Consider the following 20,062-nt stretch of genomic DNA (forward strand, 5'->3'; position numbering starts at 1 on the left):
TTGCTCTTTGGATTTGCCTGTTTCCATATCCTTAATCACCTGTCGGTCTCTGACTTCCTTCCTTAACTCATGCAATTGCTTACTTAATTCCCTTACATAGTCCGTATTTTTCCTTTCAGTGGCCCTACATCTCCTCCTCCCACTAAAATGCCTTCAGGTAATTGCATGGCCCTTCCTGTTATCAATTCAATGCGGTGAGCCTGGTAGTCCTGTTTGGTGTAGCCCTAAAGCACATCAGAATGCTGGGCAATACTGTGGCCCAGCTGTTGCCTGTCTCCTGAATTGCTTAGGCTATAGATGTTTTTAAAGTTCAGTTCATCCTTTCCACCATCCCTGGACTCTGGGGGTGGTAAGGAATATGAAATTTCTGTTTAATCTCCATAAGATTACACACTTCTTTAATGACTCTCCCTGTGAAATGAGTTCCCTGATCTGAATCCATCTGGGTAGGCACCCCCACTCCTTCCAGTTTACTGTCTCCTGCTGCTGTCTCATGTCAGACCTCAATTCCTTAAACAACTCTACAATGCACCTTATTCTATCTTTCAATGGCTCAGTATCTTCACTTCCAGTGATGGTTCTCTCTGGGAACCGCTTAACTCTGCCTGTCATCAAGGTGTTAATCTTGTGGTTTTACTTTTTGTAGCTCACAGGCACATTAATATAATCAGTAATACATCTATTTAGCCTTTTTCCAGCTTTCCCTTTACCTGTATCCATCTTGTGGTAAATTGTTGTTAAGTATTATTTCTCCTTACATTTCAATTCCTGAACTACAGATTCCACATAGTTTTACTTCTAAGTTTTTTTTTCTGACCATGATCATCCTAAGATTCTCTTGAGTTCAGTTTCTCTATTGTCAACGAGGATCTCTGTCTCTAGATCTTTGCTTATTTCCCCCTGTGCAGTTCCAATGCCTCAGTTGATGGCCAGATTATCAAATTCATTTCCCTTAAACAGTTTGTACATTATGTCCTCTTTCCCTAACTCATTCTCCTACTTGCCTCATACCATATTACACTTGCAACAGCTACCAGCTTATCTTGTTCAGGTTGTCTGGAGAGACTTTAAAATTAATAAAATATTTTTGTAACAGTTTTAAAAACAGAAATCAGGTATTGACATGTTTTGCTTTGCTTCCTTATCTTCTCAAACATTTTATTGTCTCAAAAGTAACCCACTAAATTGTGTCTGACCTGTTTCTTTTAGGATTATCCCAGATTCATTAACTCGGCCAAAAATTGGATTTCTGCCAAACTTTGTCAGGGTCTTGAGCTTAGCTTCATATTTTGGGAACAGACTTTACAAATACAGTAGCTTGCAGCATTTAAATTAATGCCAATTGTTGTCAAACCTTTTAAAATGAAAATTCCCTTTTGAGAACTTCTATCAAGAACCAAACCTCAAATTTTTTAAACCTTGTATGAACTGTAATTTACACTATCAAAATTAAAACAACCTCTTTTTTCATGTGTAATGATTTGTATCCAAGTTATAATTTCGGTATGTTTATCGACACATTCTTTATCTTAGATAGCATCCTCGTTATTCAAAGTAACCTGTTAATTTACATCTCAAGATTGTCCTAAATTCAAATTCCAGTGCTTTTGGAAAGCAGATTTCCTTTAATATTTAATTAATCTCTTCATAAGAAACCCCTTTATATCCATTGGAACCGCCTAGACCTTGTGTTTATGTCTTTTGGTTTTCCTAGAATCCTTCTGAATTTCAAGTAATTTTTTTTCCCTCAGAATTTTAGAATACCAACTCGTATGTGTCAATCCCAATCAGTTTGGAAGCTGATGATGAGGATTATTCCTTACTAGTCTGCAAGGGGGTGGTACAAGGGTTGGTTCATCTCAAACAAAGGCAAGCCCTGTTTTATCTTTACATTACCTTCAAATTACGATTTTTGCCAGAAATCTCAACTCAAACCTTATACTCAAAACTTTGGAATATTTGAATAAACTTTTCCTTTAATCTAATATGGGGCTTTTAACTCTAAAGTGCTCAACTACACACACAAAAGACAATTCAGGGAAGAAAACACATTAAGGCTCACATACAAATGCTTCCTTGCACACAAACAAACACATATATAAAGCTATAATATTGAACTTAACTCTAAATGAAGCTTCAAGTAGCAGTGGGGGGAATAAAGGGATCTTGAAGGCTCCACCTTTAGGGACCTTCAAACTGACGAAAGCTCACATTTTCTCTGTTGTTGCTTGTCAATTGCTCATTAACCCCCTAGGGGTAGCCTCTCTCTCTCTCTCTTCAGCACAAACAGCTCTTGTAACTTAGATCAATGCATTTTTTTTTAAGTTACAGAAAATTCAATAGTGGACCTTTCGGGTCCATAATGGACACACATATAAACCTTTGAGGGGGGGAACCAAATAAATGGAGTTTCTTTGATGCCATATTACCCATTCTTTATCCAATAACTAAAAAAGGCCAGTCCTTGGCGGGTCCCTGACCCCCAATCTATTACTAAGGTACTTTCATCAATCAGTCCACTCACACGCTTAAGGGGTCCCGGGCCCCGAGCCGCAAACACACACCCACACACTCAGTACCAACTCCAGGGGCTCCGACCCCGAATATATACTAAAACTAAACCTAAACTCCAGGGGCTCCAACCCCGAGTAAAACTCTAAATCTAAACTCCAGGGGCTCCAACCCCAAGTAAACTCTAAATCTAAACTCCAGGGGCTCCAACCCCGAGTAAAACTCTAAATCTAAACTCCAGGGGCTCCAACCCCAAGTAAAACTCTAAATCTAAACTCCAGGGGCTCCAACCCCAAGTAAACTCTAAATCTAAACTCCAGGGGCTCCAACCCCAAGTAAACTCTAAATCTAAACTCCAGGGGCTCCAACCCCGAGTAAAACTCTAAATCTAAACTCCAGGGGCTCCAACCCCAAGTAAAACTCTAAATCTAAACTCCAGGGGCTCCAACCCCGAGTAAAACTCTAAATCTAAACTCCAGGGGCTCCAACCCCGAGTAAAACTCTAAATCTAAACTCCAGGGGCTCCAACCCCGAGTAAACTCTAAATCTAAACTCCAGGGGCTCCACCCCAAGTAAAACTCTAAATCTAAACTCCAGGGGCTCCAACCCCGAGTAAAACTCTAAATCTAAACTCCAGGGGCTCCAACCCCGAGTAAAACTCTAAATCTAAACTCCAGGGGCTCCAACCCCAAGTAAAACTCTAAATCTAAACTCCAGGGGCTCCAACCCCAAGTAAAACTCTAAATCTAAACTCCAGGGGTTCCACCCCAAGTAAAACTCTAAATCTAAACTCCAGGGGCTCCAACCCCGAGTAAAACTCTAAATCTAAACTCCAGGGGCTCCAACCCCGAGTAAAACTCTAAATCTAAACTCCAGGGGCTCCAACCCCGAGTAAAACTCTAAATCTAAACTCCAGGGGCTCCAACCCCAAGTAAACTCTAAATCTAAACTCCAGGGGCTCCAACCCCGAGTATATTCTGGCCAGAGTGGTCCCGGACCGCAACAACTAATCTCCTAAACATTTAAATAGATGACTTAAACTAAGAGTCAGCCACAGGCAGGCGAAGGCAGATCGCGGGTCAATGAACCCCAGAAGCCCAAAGCGGGCTGCCACGGACTGAAGAGTCCTTGAACTGCGAGGTCCCAACGCTGACGTTCTGTGACTCAACCCCAGGGGTTAGTCATCTTGGTGGGACCTCCAAGAAACTGTTGGAGATTAATCACACCAAGGCATCATTAATACGTAGAAACCCCATTTGTTACTTGTGCACAAGGGAGACAGCACACAAAAGAGCTACTGTACAGTCTCATAGCAGAATACACACAGACCTGTTAAAAGCATTTTTACAGCCAATCAGTAAATTTTGCACAAACCTATCCGCTTATTTGCATAAGTTAACTGAACAATCCATATAGTAGTAAATTTTCGTTCCCAGCACAACAGACATAGTGCTTACACAAATGCTTATCACAATCCTGATTACATTGGCCTGAGAAAGAACAAAATGGAATGTCTCAGGGCTCATCCTACAACTGTGGTCAGACAAGATGGCACTATTCTCAAGGCTGCAGTATTTTTCTCTTAGGCCTAGGCATATAATTCAACTTCTCCATTAACCCTTTTAGCACTAAATGGGGTCCCTATAATTGCCCAGGCCACCACACATTGACTTTTACTCATTACTGTACAGACGAGGCCAGCCAGGCCGAGCAAGCCACAGGCTTTTCAGCGATTGCTGGGTTCTCCCTCATCCAGGGTGCCATCGACTGCACACATGTGGCCATCAAGGTGCCAGTGGGTGAGTCGGGTGCCTTTGACAACAGGAAGGAATTCCACTCCATGAACGTGCAGATAGTGTGTGATCACAAAATGCAGATTCTGCAAATCTGTGCAAGGTAAGCAGCTCCCATGACGCTTACATCCTGAGACACTCCCAGGTGCTGAGGCTCTTCAGTGCTCCAGCTTGACTGGATGGATAGTTGCTGGGTGACAAGGACTATCCCCTGAAAAGGTGGCTCCTGATGCCTCTCTGCCACCCAAGAACAGAGGCTGAGCAGCGGTACAACAGGAGCCATCCCTCCACAAGGGTGATGGTAGAAGGAACCATAGGCCTTCTCAAGATGCGCTTCCAATGCCTGTACTGTTCAGGGAGTGCACTGCAATGCCCCCCAGATTGTGTGTCACTGATAATGGTTGCATGCTGCGCTCTCCACAATCTGGCACTGGCAAGGGATTCCCAGTGGAGGAAGAGGATGTTCTTCTTGAGTTTTCAGCCTGAAGGCAGATCTGCGGTAATTATTTGCCAAACTGCTGTGATTTTTTTACCATAGGTTGGGTGAGGATATAAGACTACCTCAGCCAGAATGGGGATTGAACCCCATGCTGTTGGTATTAATCTGATCTACCAACTAGCTGTTTAGCCAACTGAGCTAACCGGGACCCCCAGGAAGAGGATGTTGACACAGCTACACAGGCCACAGATGATGAGTCCAGTAGTGAGTCTAAGGATGAGCATGCTTAGGAGAACGCTGAGGCATAGACGCTGACCTGGGTAACCTCCAGGGACACCAGGACGCTTTGATCCAATGCTCCTTCAGCTAGCACACCAAATAAAAACCACCACCACATGCCAGGGCTGCAGGCTCCATACTCGATCCCAGAGAGGATCATTTCCTTGGCCACCAACATACACTCTGTGCCTGTACAATAACGTTTCAGGAGACACACATCCAGCATTACATATTGGCTTACCCTGCACCTACAGATGAAGCATACAGAGGCCTATAGCATAAAATAAAATCCCATTTAATTGCGCGCCTGAAACATAGCTGAAATGAACATAAACCGTTGTTCTTAATCACACCATTGAAAAAGTTAAAGAAAAATGGGGGAACAAAATATCACCCGTGATAAGGCCGCCTTGTGCTTAAGGTGCTTTGCATTTACATTTGCGGGTGCTACGTCTAGGTACTCCCCCCTCGCTGGCAGCGGCATTGGAGGCAGCCTGCTGACTCTGCTATCTTGTTGACCTTGATGACCTTGGTGATCGTCCTCTGGCCCGTGGGGCCTGTGACGGCCCTGCTTGGGAGGGAGTGGCCAGTGCAACGGCTGGCATCTCCTCAGTCGTCGCAGCCTCATCAGATGCCATGGTCACTGGCAGAGGGGCAGAGGAGCTTCTCCCATCATCCAGGGCACTCTGGGAGGAGCCCGCAGAGACGACAGGCAGCTCGTGCGCCAACGTGAGGTCACTTTGGACCTCCCTGCTCACCATTGATGGACGGGCACCTAGCTGGGATACTGAGTGCCCAATCCATCTCCAACACTGACACTGACCAGCTGAGGTCATTGCCAGTGTATGGGCTTGCAGGTCTGAGTGCATCCCCAGGGACGCCTGATTGTGTCCCTGGAGTAGCCTCTCCATGAGAGTCGCCACTGTCTCCATGAAGGAGGCATTGCGCTCGGCGATGAGGGTCAACGCAGTGGTCATGCTCAGCAGGGACTCCTCCCAAATGGACACCATGACACACATTCCCTCATGTATCTCCGCCAGATTCTCCCACACACCCCACTGGACTTCCAGCACCTACTGCCTAATGGACGACTCCAGAGGCCCATCATCAGTCATCAACTGAGTATTGTCCTGATCTCCAGCAGTCCTCCGACTGCCGGTGCCCTCGGCACTCTCTTCCTCCACCTGCGCCTCAAGCGAGTATGAAGTGCCCTGAACAATATGCACCGAGATACGAGATGGCGATCTTATGCCCACCAAGGTGCTGGTATCTGTGCTGGTGCCTGCTTGACAGAGAAGGTGTGACGCAGGTACGTGCTGAGCATGGTGGTCCTCCAGGGTCAGGGGTGGCCCTTCAAGGTCCTCATTGCGAGTGCCTGCTGGTAAGCCTAAAAGGGAGAAGAAGGACATGTCATTAGTTTAAGTCATGACACTGTCACTGTGCACGCCAGGCACCCTGGTGAGACAACAGATATCTGCATCATGGTGCCCTTGTCTTTTGATTATCAATGAGGGCTCCAGTTTTGAGGCTCACATCAATATAGAGACAACACTGCAATGGTTGCAATAGCTGACATTCTCACCTCAGTGCACTGCGCTCTTAATTTCATCTGGCACCGCAACCTCACCACAGCTGTTTGACCAGAGTGCATGCCACATCTCGAGCTCCAGTGCCTCCTATTCATAGCACATCAGGATTAGGAGGTGTGGAAGTACCCCGCCAGTCTGCGACCTCTCTATGTTGTTATGGGATGTCTTCTCCTGAAAGGATAGAGGAGCATTGATTAGTCCACTCTCCAGCTTCAGCGCCATTGCAGCCTGGCCAACCGCAGCTGAGAAACACCTGGCAGACCTCAGCTGATTCATGACCCTTGAGCCGCAAGGCACTCAGTCCACACAGCCAGGGCTCACCCTCTTAGCCAGCTCCAGCGTCATTGACAATTGCCACTCATACTCAAACACCCCTCAGGTCCACGGGGGATGGCCAGCCATTAACTATTCTGCACACTGACCCGTGCCAACATGGTACTCACCCTTCCCAATCGCAGCAGATCATTGAAGCGCTTCTGGCACTGCACCCATGTGCGCCTCACCACATCATGGCTGCTCACGCTGGATGCCACCTCCTCCCAGGCCTTTTTGGTGAGGTGCCTCCTCCTCCCGTCTCTGGGGACAAAGGTTTCCCTCCTAGCTGCCACCTCCCCCAGGAAGGCAGCAAGGCACTCATTGGAGAAATGCAGGGCCAATAGCCCCGCTGACCTGCCCTCCTGCCTGCCGTGTCCAACCGTACTGGAATCCATTGAGATATCAGCGTCCTTCCATGGCAGCCTTGCAGGGGCTGCCTGGGCTGCTTTTGAATCGGCTGTCGGGTCGCCATTGAACCCGGTGGACATCATGCCCCCGCCCGCCCCTTCTCAGAGCTTCTCAACCGCAGTGCCGACCACCCACTTCGTCCCCAGCGATCCTGCCAGCCGCGGGCAAAATTCTACCCAATATGAAACAAGTTATTTTGGCCCGGATTCTTGCCACAACAAAGTCATGGGCAGGAATGAGGCGCTTCACATTTCATGCACATGCAGTTACGGAGGCAGCTGGCCATTAAATCATAAGCTGCCTTCACTGAAGTCAGATTTTGGTAGCCCAGGACTGTCAGGCACATTGGAACTGTCAACAGACCTGTCAAAATCAACTGTTAAAAGTGCCAAGTTGACCTGTCAAAAGCACCTGTCAAGCTGTCAAGTCATTTAAAAAATGATTGCTTGCTGTTTCACTCTGCCTGTTGTTATAAGCTTGAGGGTTTCCATTACTGGATTAGTGCTGCATGACTGATTTCACAACCATCCATTATCACAGTAGGGTGCCTGCTGTTTCACAGCTACAAGTGATTATAGACTCTTTGAAATGGGACGATGAATTCCAATGGCAGTTGTTATAAGGAGTTGTGCACTTGAATGAAATGTTTATTGTTATATGGCTTTATTTAGTTGAAGGAATATAAATGTAGTAAATGGGTTTTTATGAATGAGGGTGACTTTTTTCAATATAGTGGTCTGCAATAGACCCTTAGAACTTTATTTTATAGAACTTTATTTTACCTCTTCACTGCATGGATCCTGAATTCTGTCCATAGTGAATACTGGGTGAGTTGGTATGGTAGGTGTAAGGGAAAAGAGTGGGGAGGTGGCATAGATTGGCATGAGTTGGCATTAAATTGGCATAGGGGCTATAAAGGGCCATTGGGATTGGGTAGAGGGGGAATGGGTTGGCATAGAGGGAATGAGGGGTGGGTACAGGGCATGAGAAGGCATGGGTTGCATGGATGGGGCATGGGGAGTTAGTTGGTGGGGGCGGGGGTGGGGGGGGGTGGGGGGGGTGGGTGGGGGCTGGAGGATGTTTCATGTTTTATTCTTTTAAAAAAAACTTTGGACACAGTCCCAGAGCCCCGCAGCAGGCCTTCCATCCAGCTTGCCTGCGGACCCAGCACCCTCTCCAGTTCTTCAAGGTCGTCTGCCCTGGCTTCTAATCTAGCCCGCCCCCTGGACCGAAGACGTGACATCCGGGCAGCCATTTTTAGAGGTTGGTTTTGTGGAGCCAAGAATTCTCCCAACTCTGCACACCCAACTCCGGGCAATAATCCAGGCCTTTATCTCCATTTTACTCTTACTTCATGCCTATAAGGTCTGCTATCCGCCTCTGTTTTAAGGGTATAGAAATGGGCAAACTATACAGCATCGGGCAAGATAGAATTGTTCCTGTCTTCCTGGTGTGCATTATACAGGAGCTGACATGAGCAATAAAACATGAAACTGTCCCTTTTACTCGGACCAAACAACAGATTTTTTAGCAGCAGTGACAGTGAAGAATTAAATGCCTTTCTTTATGTTATGGCAAAGGCTAAATTTTTGCTACAAATTATATTTTACTTGAAGTGGCAGGTACTGCGTAAGGCAAAGAACTACATCCTGGATTTAGAAAGAAAGCTAGAAACTTTGCTGAAACTTAAAGGTTAGTATATACAGGCTATTATAATAATTCAGATTCTATTTCTAAATTCATCAAAACATCCACAAGCAAAAAAAAATTAGTCAGAGTTCCGATAACTGCAGTGAGTTTAAATGGATTTGTCAAGTTCAGTTTGGATTAAAGGCTGCCTACCCAGTGCGTGAACAGATTGAGAATTGAATGGAGGAGCAAGGGGATTTAGGGCTACATATACACAAATCACAGTAGCAACACATATAAAAATAGCATACCAAGCACTGGGATTTGTTTGTGAGGGATATAGTTGAAAAGTAGAGAAGTTATCTTAAACTAGTATCGAACTTTGCTTAGGTCTTGGAACACTTTGCGCAGTCTTGACTCCCCATTATAAAAAGGACATAGAGGCACCAGAGAGGGGGCAAAAAAGATTCACAAAAATGACAACAGAACTGAAACTGAATAGGCTCGGCCCTTTTCTGCAGAAAAGAGAAGGCTGAAGGGTGACCTAACAAAGGTTTTTGAAATGATGATGGGGTCTGATGGGATAGACATGAAGAAAATGTTTCTACCAGTGAGGGCAACCTAAACTAGGGGCCATAATTATAAGGTAGTCATCAATAAATCCAATAGAAAATTCTAGAGAAACGTCTTTACCAAACAATGGTAAGAATGTGAAACCCTCTCCCACAAGGAGTGATTGAGGCAAACAGTATAGAGTGGGAGGCTAGATAAAAACTTGAGGAAAAAGGAATAGAAGGATATGCTAATAGGGTTAGATGATTAGATAATGTAGACTAGGAGAAAGCTCATGTGGGGCATAAACATTGGCACAGACCAGTTGGGCCAAATTACCTATATAGGGGTGTGCAGTTTCTGTAATTCTGTGCACTGTGATAGACATGTTCATAGTAGGAGGTGTAGTTACAAGAAAATTGCACCATATTAACAGAAATATTTAGCACAATTACCTCTGTTCAGCATTCTTAATTATGCATGGAAAAAAACAGCAAGTACATTGTTTTCATGCCTTCAGGATATCCCAAAGTGCTTAGTTAGTTTACCCAGTTAGCTTGCTAGTGCCCTAAGCTCTTTACACCTCTGGTTTTATAGCATTTTGATGAACAGACTTAAATGCATCATGTCAATTCATTTTTATAAATTTATGGCAATATTTGTTCAATAATGTTTCAAATTGTAGCTAAATAACACTGCTGTGAGCTTCACAAACCTGATCAATCTTTCTATTATCTTGCAAAATGACAGAGGCATATCATCTGGAAGATGGTCATCCATCAAACTTGGAAGAAATAAAAGAACAATACATCAGTTACTACAAGGAGCATTGGTACAGTATGACAAACAACACAGATGTACTTATTACAGGAATAATTAGTTCAGTATGAACACCAAAAATAATACCCTTTTTTTCAAATGGGATTATTATTCCAGCCTAATTCTTTGATCCACCATATGTGTCCTCATTCAAACAAGAGCAGGGCACCATGGAGCTAGAACCTGTTGACCTTGCTCTTCTAGCATGTTTCAATTCATTTTGTCCCATTATGAGCAGCTCATTTTATTGTCAGCACATGATGAGAGCTTCATCTTTGCTTTTTGCCACTCTCATGTTTGATGATAGTTGTAACCATAGCTCTAAACATTGCAAAATCTCTGCTAAATTTGTTTTTTTTTGTAATTTTGAGTGTTAAAGTTTGGAAGGCAATCAATAACTTCCAGTTTGAGAACAGACTTTTGGTACTTTCACATTTAATTGGGTGATTAGAGTGTGTGTTGATCATGATATCACATCAGTCAATTCCTCTATGGTTGATTTGTCAACTTAGGTTGGTGCCAGCAACAAGCACCCATATAAACGGGTGGGTCAGCAGGCCAGAAACCTTACCACTGATGTTCTACTCCTTGCCCGCAGGGTTCTTCTTTAAATAGGGAGATCAGACCCTGATGATATAATTTAACCAGTGACCTGAACAATGAAGCCATTTTGGTTTCTCTGCCAGATGAAACTAGTCAGAAGAGGCACATAAGTTTTTCAAAATGTTTTTACTTCCCTTGTGGGACCAGGAGGAGTAGGAGTGCTGCTCCAGGCTTCACGACAAAAATTTAGACATCTTTCCTCCAGTTGCCTCTCCCTTCCTTCCCCACACCCCTCAGACTAACCATCCGCGCCACCCCAGCTGCAATTTTGCCAGCGACAGGGGAGGTGTCGAGTGGCCTGCTCACCTGTGAGCCAATTGAGACCCTTAAGTGGCCAATTAATGGCTGCTTGAGGGCTTCCTGCCGCCACCGTTGGGACTATACTCGCAGCAGAAGAGGCTGGTGCAAAGGTCCAGATTGCAGACTGGCAGCCAGGCAAGGGAAGGGTGTCTCCTTTTTGGGGCCCTGTGCCTGATCGAGGCCAACCACAAGGCATAACCATCCCCCCACGTTTCCCTCACCCCCTGCCCTGTTCTCCCCAGTCTCGCTGCTCCTGCCGGCCTGGCCCCAGCAAGACTTCCTCCTCAATGATTGCAGAAGGCCTGCCTCAAGCCAGTTAATGGCCTGTCGAGCATTAAATGGCTGCGGGTGGAGCTGGCAAAGCCAGGTATGTGGTAATTCACTGGGCATGAGTGAGCTCCAGTCAGGCTAGGAGGATAAGATGGTTCGTACGCTAGCTTACCGGAAGCTGAGGTGGCAGATGAGTTCTGCTGCAGAGGACTCAGTTGAGATGGTGTACAGGAGAGCAATGCTGGGAGCATTGGCAGGCCTCCTAGATAGCTTCCTGTCACTGTCAAGGAGCGTGGAGAGGTCTGGCTCCAACTTTGCACAGAGCTTGCCCTCGCCACAGCTTCTGCTCCATCTCCCTGTCATGTTGCAGACCCAGGGCACTGCCACTGCTGACTTCTTACCTGTTTCAGCCTTTGTTTGGACAGGTCATCTTCACTTCTGTCCTCCCTGTGAGGGTGCAGCAACACTCGCAGGCAAATTCGGAACTCACAACAACTGACTCTTTGCTGTAGCAGAAGTTCTTCAAAAGCATCTCACCTGCAAGTTATGTGCCAGGCTCTTTAAGCGTGAGGTTAGTGCTACACTCTCGCAGCTGAATGCTTGATCTTGAGTGAGTGAAAATTAATTAAATGGTCCTGCGTGGTCCAAATTTGGTAAGTGGGCATCATATCAGCTGATGGGGTGTGTGACATCATGACAGGATACCTTTAGTTGCTTTCAACATACGCAGGGGTGCTTGCACTTGCATCCTTCTCAAGGTGATGTGCCACATGGGCTACGCAAAAAGCAGGTGATGGCACAGTATGCATCCCCAGGAGGGCAATCAGCTTCAGTTATGAACAGCGCTACTGATTCGAATATCATGTCCCTGATATCCTAAAACAGGTGGAAGTTGAATGATGCCACTAATAGATTCCGCAGCACCTCAGAAATCAAAGAGAGTTGGGCTATTCCCACCATAATCTGAAAATACACATAATAACATTTCAAGTTAGCTGTGTCAACCACCAAACAGTTTTTTGATGTAATTTCAGAACAAACATTTTGGACAATCTTGTCTCATTGAATAAGGTGATAAGTCTGGCTGTACGTGGATTGTCATCATCTGTAAAAACAATGTGATTCCCTTATAGACGTAGCTCCAGCAGGTATTTTACTTTTTTTTTCCTTTTTGAAATCATACATAAAGTAAGATACAAAATATTCCTATTTTGTCAGACTAGAATCAAAGTAATGACAAAGTACTATGATGATCTTTGACCTGGAAGCAGTACAGTGGAATTTTGTAATTGTTTTTAAGAATATTTGAAAAGAACTTTTAAGAGTTTCCATCAATTGTAAACAGATCCATTGTAATTTTCTTGGATAATGAAAGATACTGGTCCATGTGACCTAGCGACCCTTGACCTGGAGGCAGCACCAACAGAAGGAAGTTAAGTCCAGAAGTCATGTGGCTGGCAGACACAAAGGAGAGCTACAAGCGTAGGAGATGGAGGGTGAAAGTACGGATGCAGATATAAAGAGAAAGTAGACACAAACAGAAAGAGGAACACAAAGAATTCTTGTGAGGTGGAGAAGCAAGTCACCCTTAGGAAGAGGTCAGTTTTTCTGTTTGGTAGAAAGGGAGACAGGAGCTCTGGAGATCCTATGCAAGCTGGCTAGAAAGGTCTAAAGCCTGGAAAACTGTGAATAGCTTGGAGATGCTAAAGATCTGGATGTTTTCCCAGAAGTGGCCAAACCATGAACCAAGATGTTATCATTTGGTCATTTGAAAAGGAACTCTAGTAAACTACACCTTTGGGACAGTTGTGATCCGAGGGAGAGAGTGTTCATAGAAGTGTGCCTTGTTGATAATCATACCGTGAAACTCAAAGGTGAAAGCTGTTATCAGATAGGATTCCTGACGCACCCTGCATGAATAAAGAACAGCATATTGTGGAACTGTGTAGCTATCTAGTGCCACAATTGCGCAGGGAGTGATGTGAATGCTTGTGATTGTGTCAGACATATCTTTGTATCGACTATTTAAAGTGAAATTCACCTTTTTATTTGGAGCATCATTTGCCTGCTAATTCATGTATAATTTGTGTTGGTTCTGATTCATGTTCAATTAAAAGTTACAAAAAGTGAAATCTTGTTGGTAATTTCTTCATTTGGGGGTTGTTCAGTAAATTTTGTTATTTTGGTTTATGGCTTCCCCATAGGGCTCGCAACAGTATACATTGTTTCCTTGCTTTTGCTACCTCCCAGCCCATTTGGGATTTAAGCTGTTCATTTGTACAAGTTGTTTGCAGTAGATGTAAAGATTCCTACTTAGTGTAAAGATCAGTGATACTTCAGTTTAAGGTAGAGGATAAAGTGCAAGGATTGGAAAGCAGACGTTTTGCAGACAAAAATCTAGTTTCAGTTCTTTAAATATAAGAACCTTAATGAAAATATAACTGAAAACAATCTTTTTTGAAATTTCATTCAAAAACTATAATTTTCTGATTTCAAATTATCAAATTGCACCATTTGTGTTCCTGAACTCCAGTATTTTTTCCATTCTTAACTTTTTTTTCCCCTTTGCTTACATCCAGAACATGTTTTTCTTACCTTCACAGTGACTTGGCATCAGCAAACTTACCAGGTAAAACAAGGATGGCCCTTTGGCAGTGGCTGAGAGAATATAGAGGTCATCCTGCAGAAAGTGATCTGAAACCAGTTTGTTCCCAGTCTCCTGTGAAATCCTCAGCAGACCTCATAGAATTTGAAGGGTTAGTTTTGCACACATCATGATACTGTGGTGTGGAAAGTAGATACAGGTTAATTAAGTCACTATTATCAAGTTTCTTCAAGTAGCCTTTCTCCGCACCTTGCCCTACTAATTCCTGTTTTTCAAATAAATAATGCCCAACAGCAAAGTCCTAATAGGATGAGAAAATGATTTAGTTCTGTACCTGTTGTTGAACAAACATACCCCTTTTGAGCAGAATAACTGCAGATTCTGTGAGGCAATTGAGCTAACACATGGTGAGGGGCAGGAGGTTTAGGGGGGATGTGAGGAAAAACTTTTTTACCCAGAGGGTGGTGACGGTCTGGAATGCACTGCCTGGGAGGGTGGTGGAGGCGGGTTGCCTCACATCCTTTAAAAAGTACCTGGATGAGCACTTGGCACGTCATAACATTCAAGGCCAAGTGCTGGTAAATGGGATTAGGTAGGTAGGTCAAGTGTTTCTCACATGCCGGTGCAGACTCGATGGGCCGAAGGGCCTCTTCTGTACTCTGTGATTCTGTGAACACATAAGTTACTAGCAGTTTGAAAGTCATGTAGAGAGTACAAATCAATTTTTTTTTGTAGACTATGCTTTCCCTACATTTCCAAACTCTGAATTTCTTCTGGTGTAGCTTGCAATAGCATAATGTTTGGGTACAAATTTGATTAGTCCTGTCATATGCCCCCTCTCCATGTAATTGTGCAACTTATTTCAAGTCCAGAAACTTACCTACGTTGGGTAGGCTGGGCAGGGGCGGGCACGGAACTGATCGCCGCCTGCGATCAGCTGCGTGCCGCCATTTTACGTGGGCGGGCCAATTAAGACCTGCCCAGCATGACGCGCACCCGGAAGCGCTCAACGCTATCTGTGCGGGCGGGGGGAGGAGGGAGAGTCGGCTACTGCGCTCTTTCGTGCATGCACGCAAAAGAGCGCAGCAATCCCCCGAGGCACGGAGCTGCCTCAGGGAGATCAAGTACATAAAAGTTTCTAAATAATAAAGTTAAAAACTATTTAAATAGTGTCACATGAGCTGGGACATGTTTGTGAATTGTGCAAAAATTTATTAATAATTTTATAAAACCTTCGGGAAACCTCATCCCGCCCGTGGATGAGGTTTCCTGAAAAACGCAAAGGCTGCTTGGGCTCTTTGCCTGCCCGCCAACTTAAGATTGGATGGGCAGCATTGCTAACAACTTTAATTGGTTTTTAATGGCTTTAATAGGCCATTGACAGTTCGGTGATCACACAGCCGGTGTGGCATCTATGGGCATGATGAGGTTTCCAAAAGCAAATAAAAGTAAAATAAAAACTTTAATTTTTCATTAATAACATGTCCCTACTCATGTGACAGAGTTATGTTTTATTACATTTTTATTTTCTTTGTTATTTCTTAAAAATATCTCTTCATCTCCCTGAGGCAGCTCCGTGCCTCGAAGATTATGCAGCGCTCACTCGTGTGCATGCACGAAGTTCATTCTCAGCCCGCTCGCCTTCCTCCTCCCTCACCCCCCACACAGCTCGCGTTTCACGCTGGGTGGGCCTTAAGTGGCCCACCCGTGTGAAATCACGATGCGGTGCCGATCGCGGGCGGCAGTCAGCTTACTGATCACCCCCGCTGAGCTTGCCCGCCAAGGGCAAAATTCTGTCCCAAGAGTTTGAAAAGCAAACTAAGGGTTGATAAGGTACCACTGTAGTGTAGAGTGTTTTTGTTTTAACAAATTATTTTTGGACCAAAGGCATTGATATGCATGTGATATTTATGATGCAGAATTCCCAATATTATCCTTGTGTCATAGTGCCACGCTAGCTTCTGGGAACTGCCTCACAGAAAGAAATGCAAAAATTAAGTGCTTGAGGCATGCCAAGTTATTCTAACTTTCAAATTGTTTTGAAATGTTCTTCTACTGTATTTTTCTTTCTGACAGATACCTGAATTTTTACAAAGAAACAGTGGACCTTTTAGTGGAGAATAGGATAGTGTCCATGGAACAGATCACCCTCCCCATTGTATCAAAAGCAATTTCACACCTCTGGCAGGAAATGTCTGGGGAGAAGAAGGCAGCTATTTTCAAAAAATGCTCTCAAAGAGTGTGTTTGTCCCCAGGAGAACAAGTCACCCTGCAGATACCTTTGCAGATGGACTGCACTGTGAGAGACAGAGCTTTAGACAGCCAGGGAGCAAGTGGTTCTTCAGAATCAAATCATGATGAGGTACCTTATTGAGAAATTTCTATACAAGACTAATTAAAGTTTAAAAAAAGTCTACTTAATAGGCAAATAAAAGACACAATATTTTTTCCCTTTCCTACAGAAAATTCAATACTAAAGATTATAAAGGACAAAATCCATAATGTGTGTGGCAGGTTTACTGACATATACAGTATACATCCTGCTCCCTGTTATGGATGCCGTGTGGTTAAATAACCATGGCTACTTGAGTAGCTTAGTAGCACTGAATGATGTTATGCTATTTGTTTTCTTAAAACAAAAAATTCTTATTCCCTTTATAGTTGTGCTTCACCAGCTACACTGCCACAACCACCACACCACAACCCCTTCCCTGAGCAGATTGTGTCATTCTCGGATGGAGACAAAAACACTGTTTCAAGTAACAGGGAGGAACTGTTGGAACTATCTACTGCATTTTCCATCCCTTGTGACTTTTCATTGAACTTTCCCAATCTGAACTCTTCTAATCTAATATTAATAGCCTGTTTACATCCTAAGTGAGCCAACTGCAGGTACTTACAGTTGAATGATCATATTTTGATTAACAAGAGGACACTGCTATGTGCAAAAATTTACTTCAATAACTCATTTCATCAGTGTTTTTCCAGTCTGTTCCCCTGTTTATAGATACACGTCAGGCGATTACATAGGCACGTGCAGCTAGTTAATCTAAAACCCAGTTTGTCAACTCACATTTACTTATAAAAGGGATTCCCACCAGGACTTCGCCGGATCAAAAAATTTTTTTCTTTTTTGGTGCTCAGGCCTTGAAGTTGGACTTGAACCCAAAACCTTCTGACTCAGAGGTGAGTGTTCATTGGGCAGGCGCACGTTGATCTCCGATGCGCGCCCGCCATTAATTAACAGGTCACTTAAGGCCCTTGAGGCGCCCATCGATGGCAATTTTGCAGTGCCCGTGCAATCTTCAGGTCGGCACACAGGCACAATGGGCAGGCGGGTAGGACACATTTGTATAAACCTCATCCACGGGTGGGATAAGAGGGCTCAGTGGGGTCACAAGTGTGCTCTGTCAAATATTGTTTTCTCAAAGTTATTGATACTTGCCTGTGTGATCTGCAAAACTTCAAAACACATATCAGCTGCTTGGTCTGGACTCTTAACCTTGGTCTAGACTCTTAACCTTCAAGCAAGTTCCTCCCTGTTACTTGAAACAGTGTTTTTGTCTCCATCCGAGAATGACACAATCTGCTCAGGGAAGGGGTTGTGGTGTGGTGGTTGTGGCAGTGTAGCTGGTGAAGCACAACTATAAAGGGAATAAGAATTTTTTGTCTTTTTGGGCCTGCAGGTTTCAGGAAGCTTTCCCTTAGCCTGAGAATGGGGGCTGAACTGTCCACTGGAGGCACCTCCTCTAAGGGGGAAGGGAGGGCTAGAAGGGGGAGGAGGCCAGGAGTGCACATTCAGCCTCCAGGGGAGACACCTTTGGGAGGACAGGCACAGGCACAAGAGGTGCAGGGCCAAGAGGTAGTCCAAAGCGGAAGGGGTCACAGAAGACGCCACTATCCTGCTGCCAGGGTATACAGGCGGTGAAACAGCTACCACAATATGTCTGAGATGTGGTGCTGAAGGAGGCTCCGTCTCTCAAGGGAGACAGTCAACTATATCTGTCAGATGATTGGGCCTGAGATCTCCGCGAACTGTGTAGGTGGACACTCCATGCCAGTGGCTCTTAAGGTCACAGCTGCCCTCAACTTCTATGCCTCTGGCTCCTTCCAGGGGTCAGTGAGTGATCTTTGCAATGTCTCCCAATCAGCTGTCCACACTTGTGTCAAGCAAGTTACAGACACGCTGTTCAGGCATTCATTGACCTTCATCCACTACCATTGGGACCAGGCAAGCCAGACACAGTGAGCCTGAGGCTTTGCGGCCATTGCTGGCTTCCCCCGCATCCAGGGTGCAATAGACTGCACATATGTGGCCATCAAGGAGCCAGCAGGTGAGCCCGGTGCCTTCGTCAACAGGAAGGGCTTCCACTCCATGAATGTGCAGATAGTGTGTGATCACAGGATGCTGATTCTACAAGTCTGTGCAAGGTACCCAGGCAGCTCTCACGACGCCTACATCCTCAGACACTCCCAGGTGCCGGGGCTCTTCAGTGCTCCAGCCCGGCTTGATGGCTGCTGGGTGACCAGGGCTCAGAAGGTGACTCATGACACTCTCCGCCATCCAAGAATAGAAGCTGAGCAGCAGTATAATAGGAGCCATGCCTCCACAAGGGCATTGGTGGAAAGAGCCATTGGTCTTCTCAAGATGTGCTTCCGATGCCTGGACCGCTCAGGAGCGCACTCCAGTACCCCCCAGATTGTGTGTCGGTGACAGTGGTTGCATGCTGCGCTCTCCACAATCTTGCGCTGGAAAGGGGGGACGCTGTGGACAATGAGGACGTAGACGCAGTGGCTGCGGCTGCACACGATGAGTCCAGCAGTGAGTCCGAGGATGAGCACGCACAGGGAAATACTGAGGGGGTAGACGCTGACCCAGGCATTCTACAGGGAGGCAGGGACACCCAGGAGGCTTTAATCCAACAAACCTTCAGCTAGTACTCCACATATGGACCTCCAGGACAAGCCTGGGCTGCAGACTCCATACTCAATACCTAAGTGCAAAATCTGCCTTGATAGGAACATTAACTAAGGGCCTTATTAATAAAACTGAATGTCCCACAAATCACTCATAACATTTTTGGAAACCATCCATCTGCAGAAGAGGCACCCTCAGCCATGGTGACATGTCTGGATTTAATATTACAACCAAAGGAACTTAAGAAAACAAAATGACAAAGGTGTTAAAAATCACACCAACTCATAAAGACCTCTGCGGGCCAACACAAAAGCACCAGTGATAAACCCGTGGTGTGCCTAAGGTGCCTTATGTTTACGTTTTCGGGTGCTATGTCTTGGTGCTGCCCCATCACAGGGAGTGGCATCTGAGACAGCCTGCTCACTCTGCTGTCCTGTTGGCCTCGATGACCTTGGCGGCCGCCCTCTGGCCCGTGGAGCCTGTGCTGGCCCTGCCTGGGAGGGAGCTGCCAGTTCCACAGCTGGCATCTCCCCAGTCATCGCAGCCTCACCAATGCAACAGTCACTAGCAGAGGGGCTGAGGAACTGCCGCCCTCATCTGGAGCGCCCTGAGAGGAGCCCGCAGAGACGACAGGCAGCTGCTGCGCCGATGTGAGGTCGCTTCGGATCTCCCTGCTCACCGTAGATGGATGGGCACTGAGCTGGGAAACTTGGTGCCCAGACCGTCTCCCACATTGGCAATGACCAGCTGAGGTCAATGCCGATGTGAGGGCTTGCTAGTCGGAGCGCATCCCCAGGAAGCCCTGATTGGTGTCCTGGAGGAGCCTCTCCATGAGAGTCACCAGTCTCCTCATGGAGGATGCATGGCGCTCAGACATGAGGCTCATTGCTTCGGCGATAGTCCATGGAGGCTCCTTCACCATGGACGCCAAACCAAGCATAGCCTCATGTATCTCCCCTAGATGCTCCTGTACACCCGGTGGCATTTCCTGCTTTTGCTGTGTCACGGTCGACTCCAGAGGCACATCATCAG

At 45.6% G+C, this 20,062-nt stretch overlaps 1 protein-coding gene across 1 annotated transcript in view; it reads left to right on the top strand.

Annotated features, from left to right (window-relative positions):
• Window positions 1-20,062, top strand: part of LOC144696828 (stimulated by retinoic acid gene 8 protein homolog) — a 35,565-nt gene that overhangs the window by 4,753 nt on the left and 10,750 nt on the right. The window contains exons 2-5 of the mRNA XM_078568575.1: window positions 8,951-9,026; window positions 10,266-10,347; window positions 14,111-14,263; window positions 16,189-16,474. Coding sequence (XP_078424701.1) covers window positions 8,951-9,026; window positions 10,266-10,347; window positions 14,111-14,263; window positions 16,189-16,474 — 597 coding nt within the window. The remainder of the gene's footprint in view (window positions 1-8,950; window positions 9,027-10,265; window positions 10,348-14,110; window positions 14,264-16,188; window positions 16,475-20,062) is intronic.

The sequence above is a fragment of the Cetorhinus maximus genome, chromosome 22 (genome assembly GCF_964194155.1).
Source record: "Cetorhinus maximus chromosome 22, sCetMax3.hap1.1, whole genome shotgun sequence".
Lineage (NCBI taxonomy): Eukaryota > Metazoa > Chordata > Chondrichthyes > Lamniformes > Cetorhinidae > Cetorhinus > Cetorhinus maximus.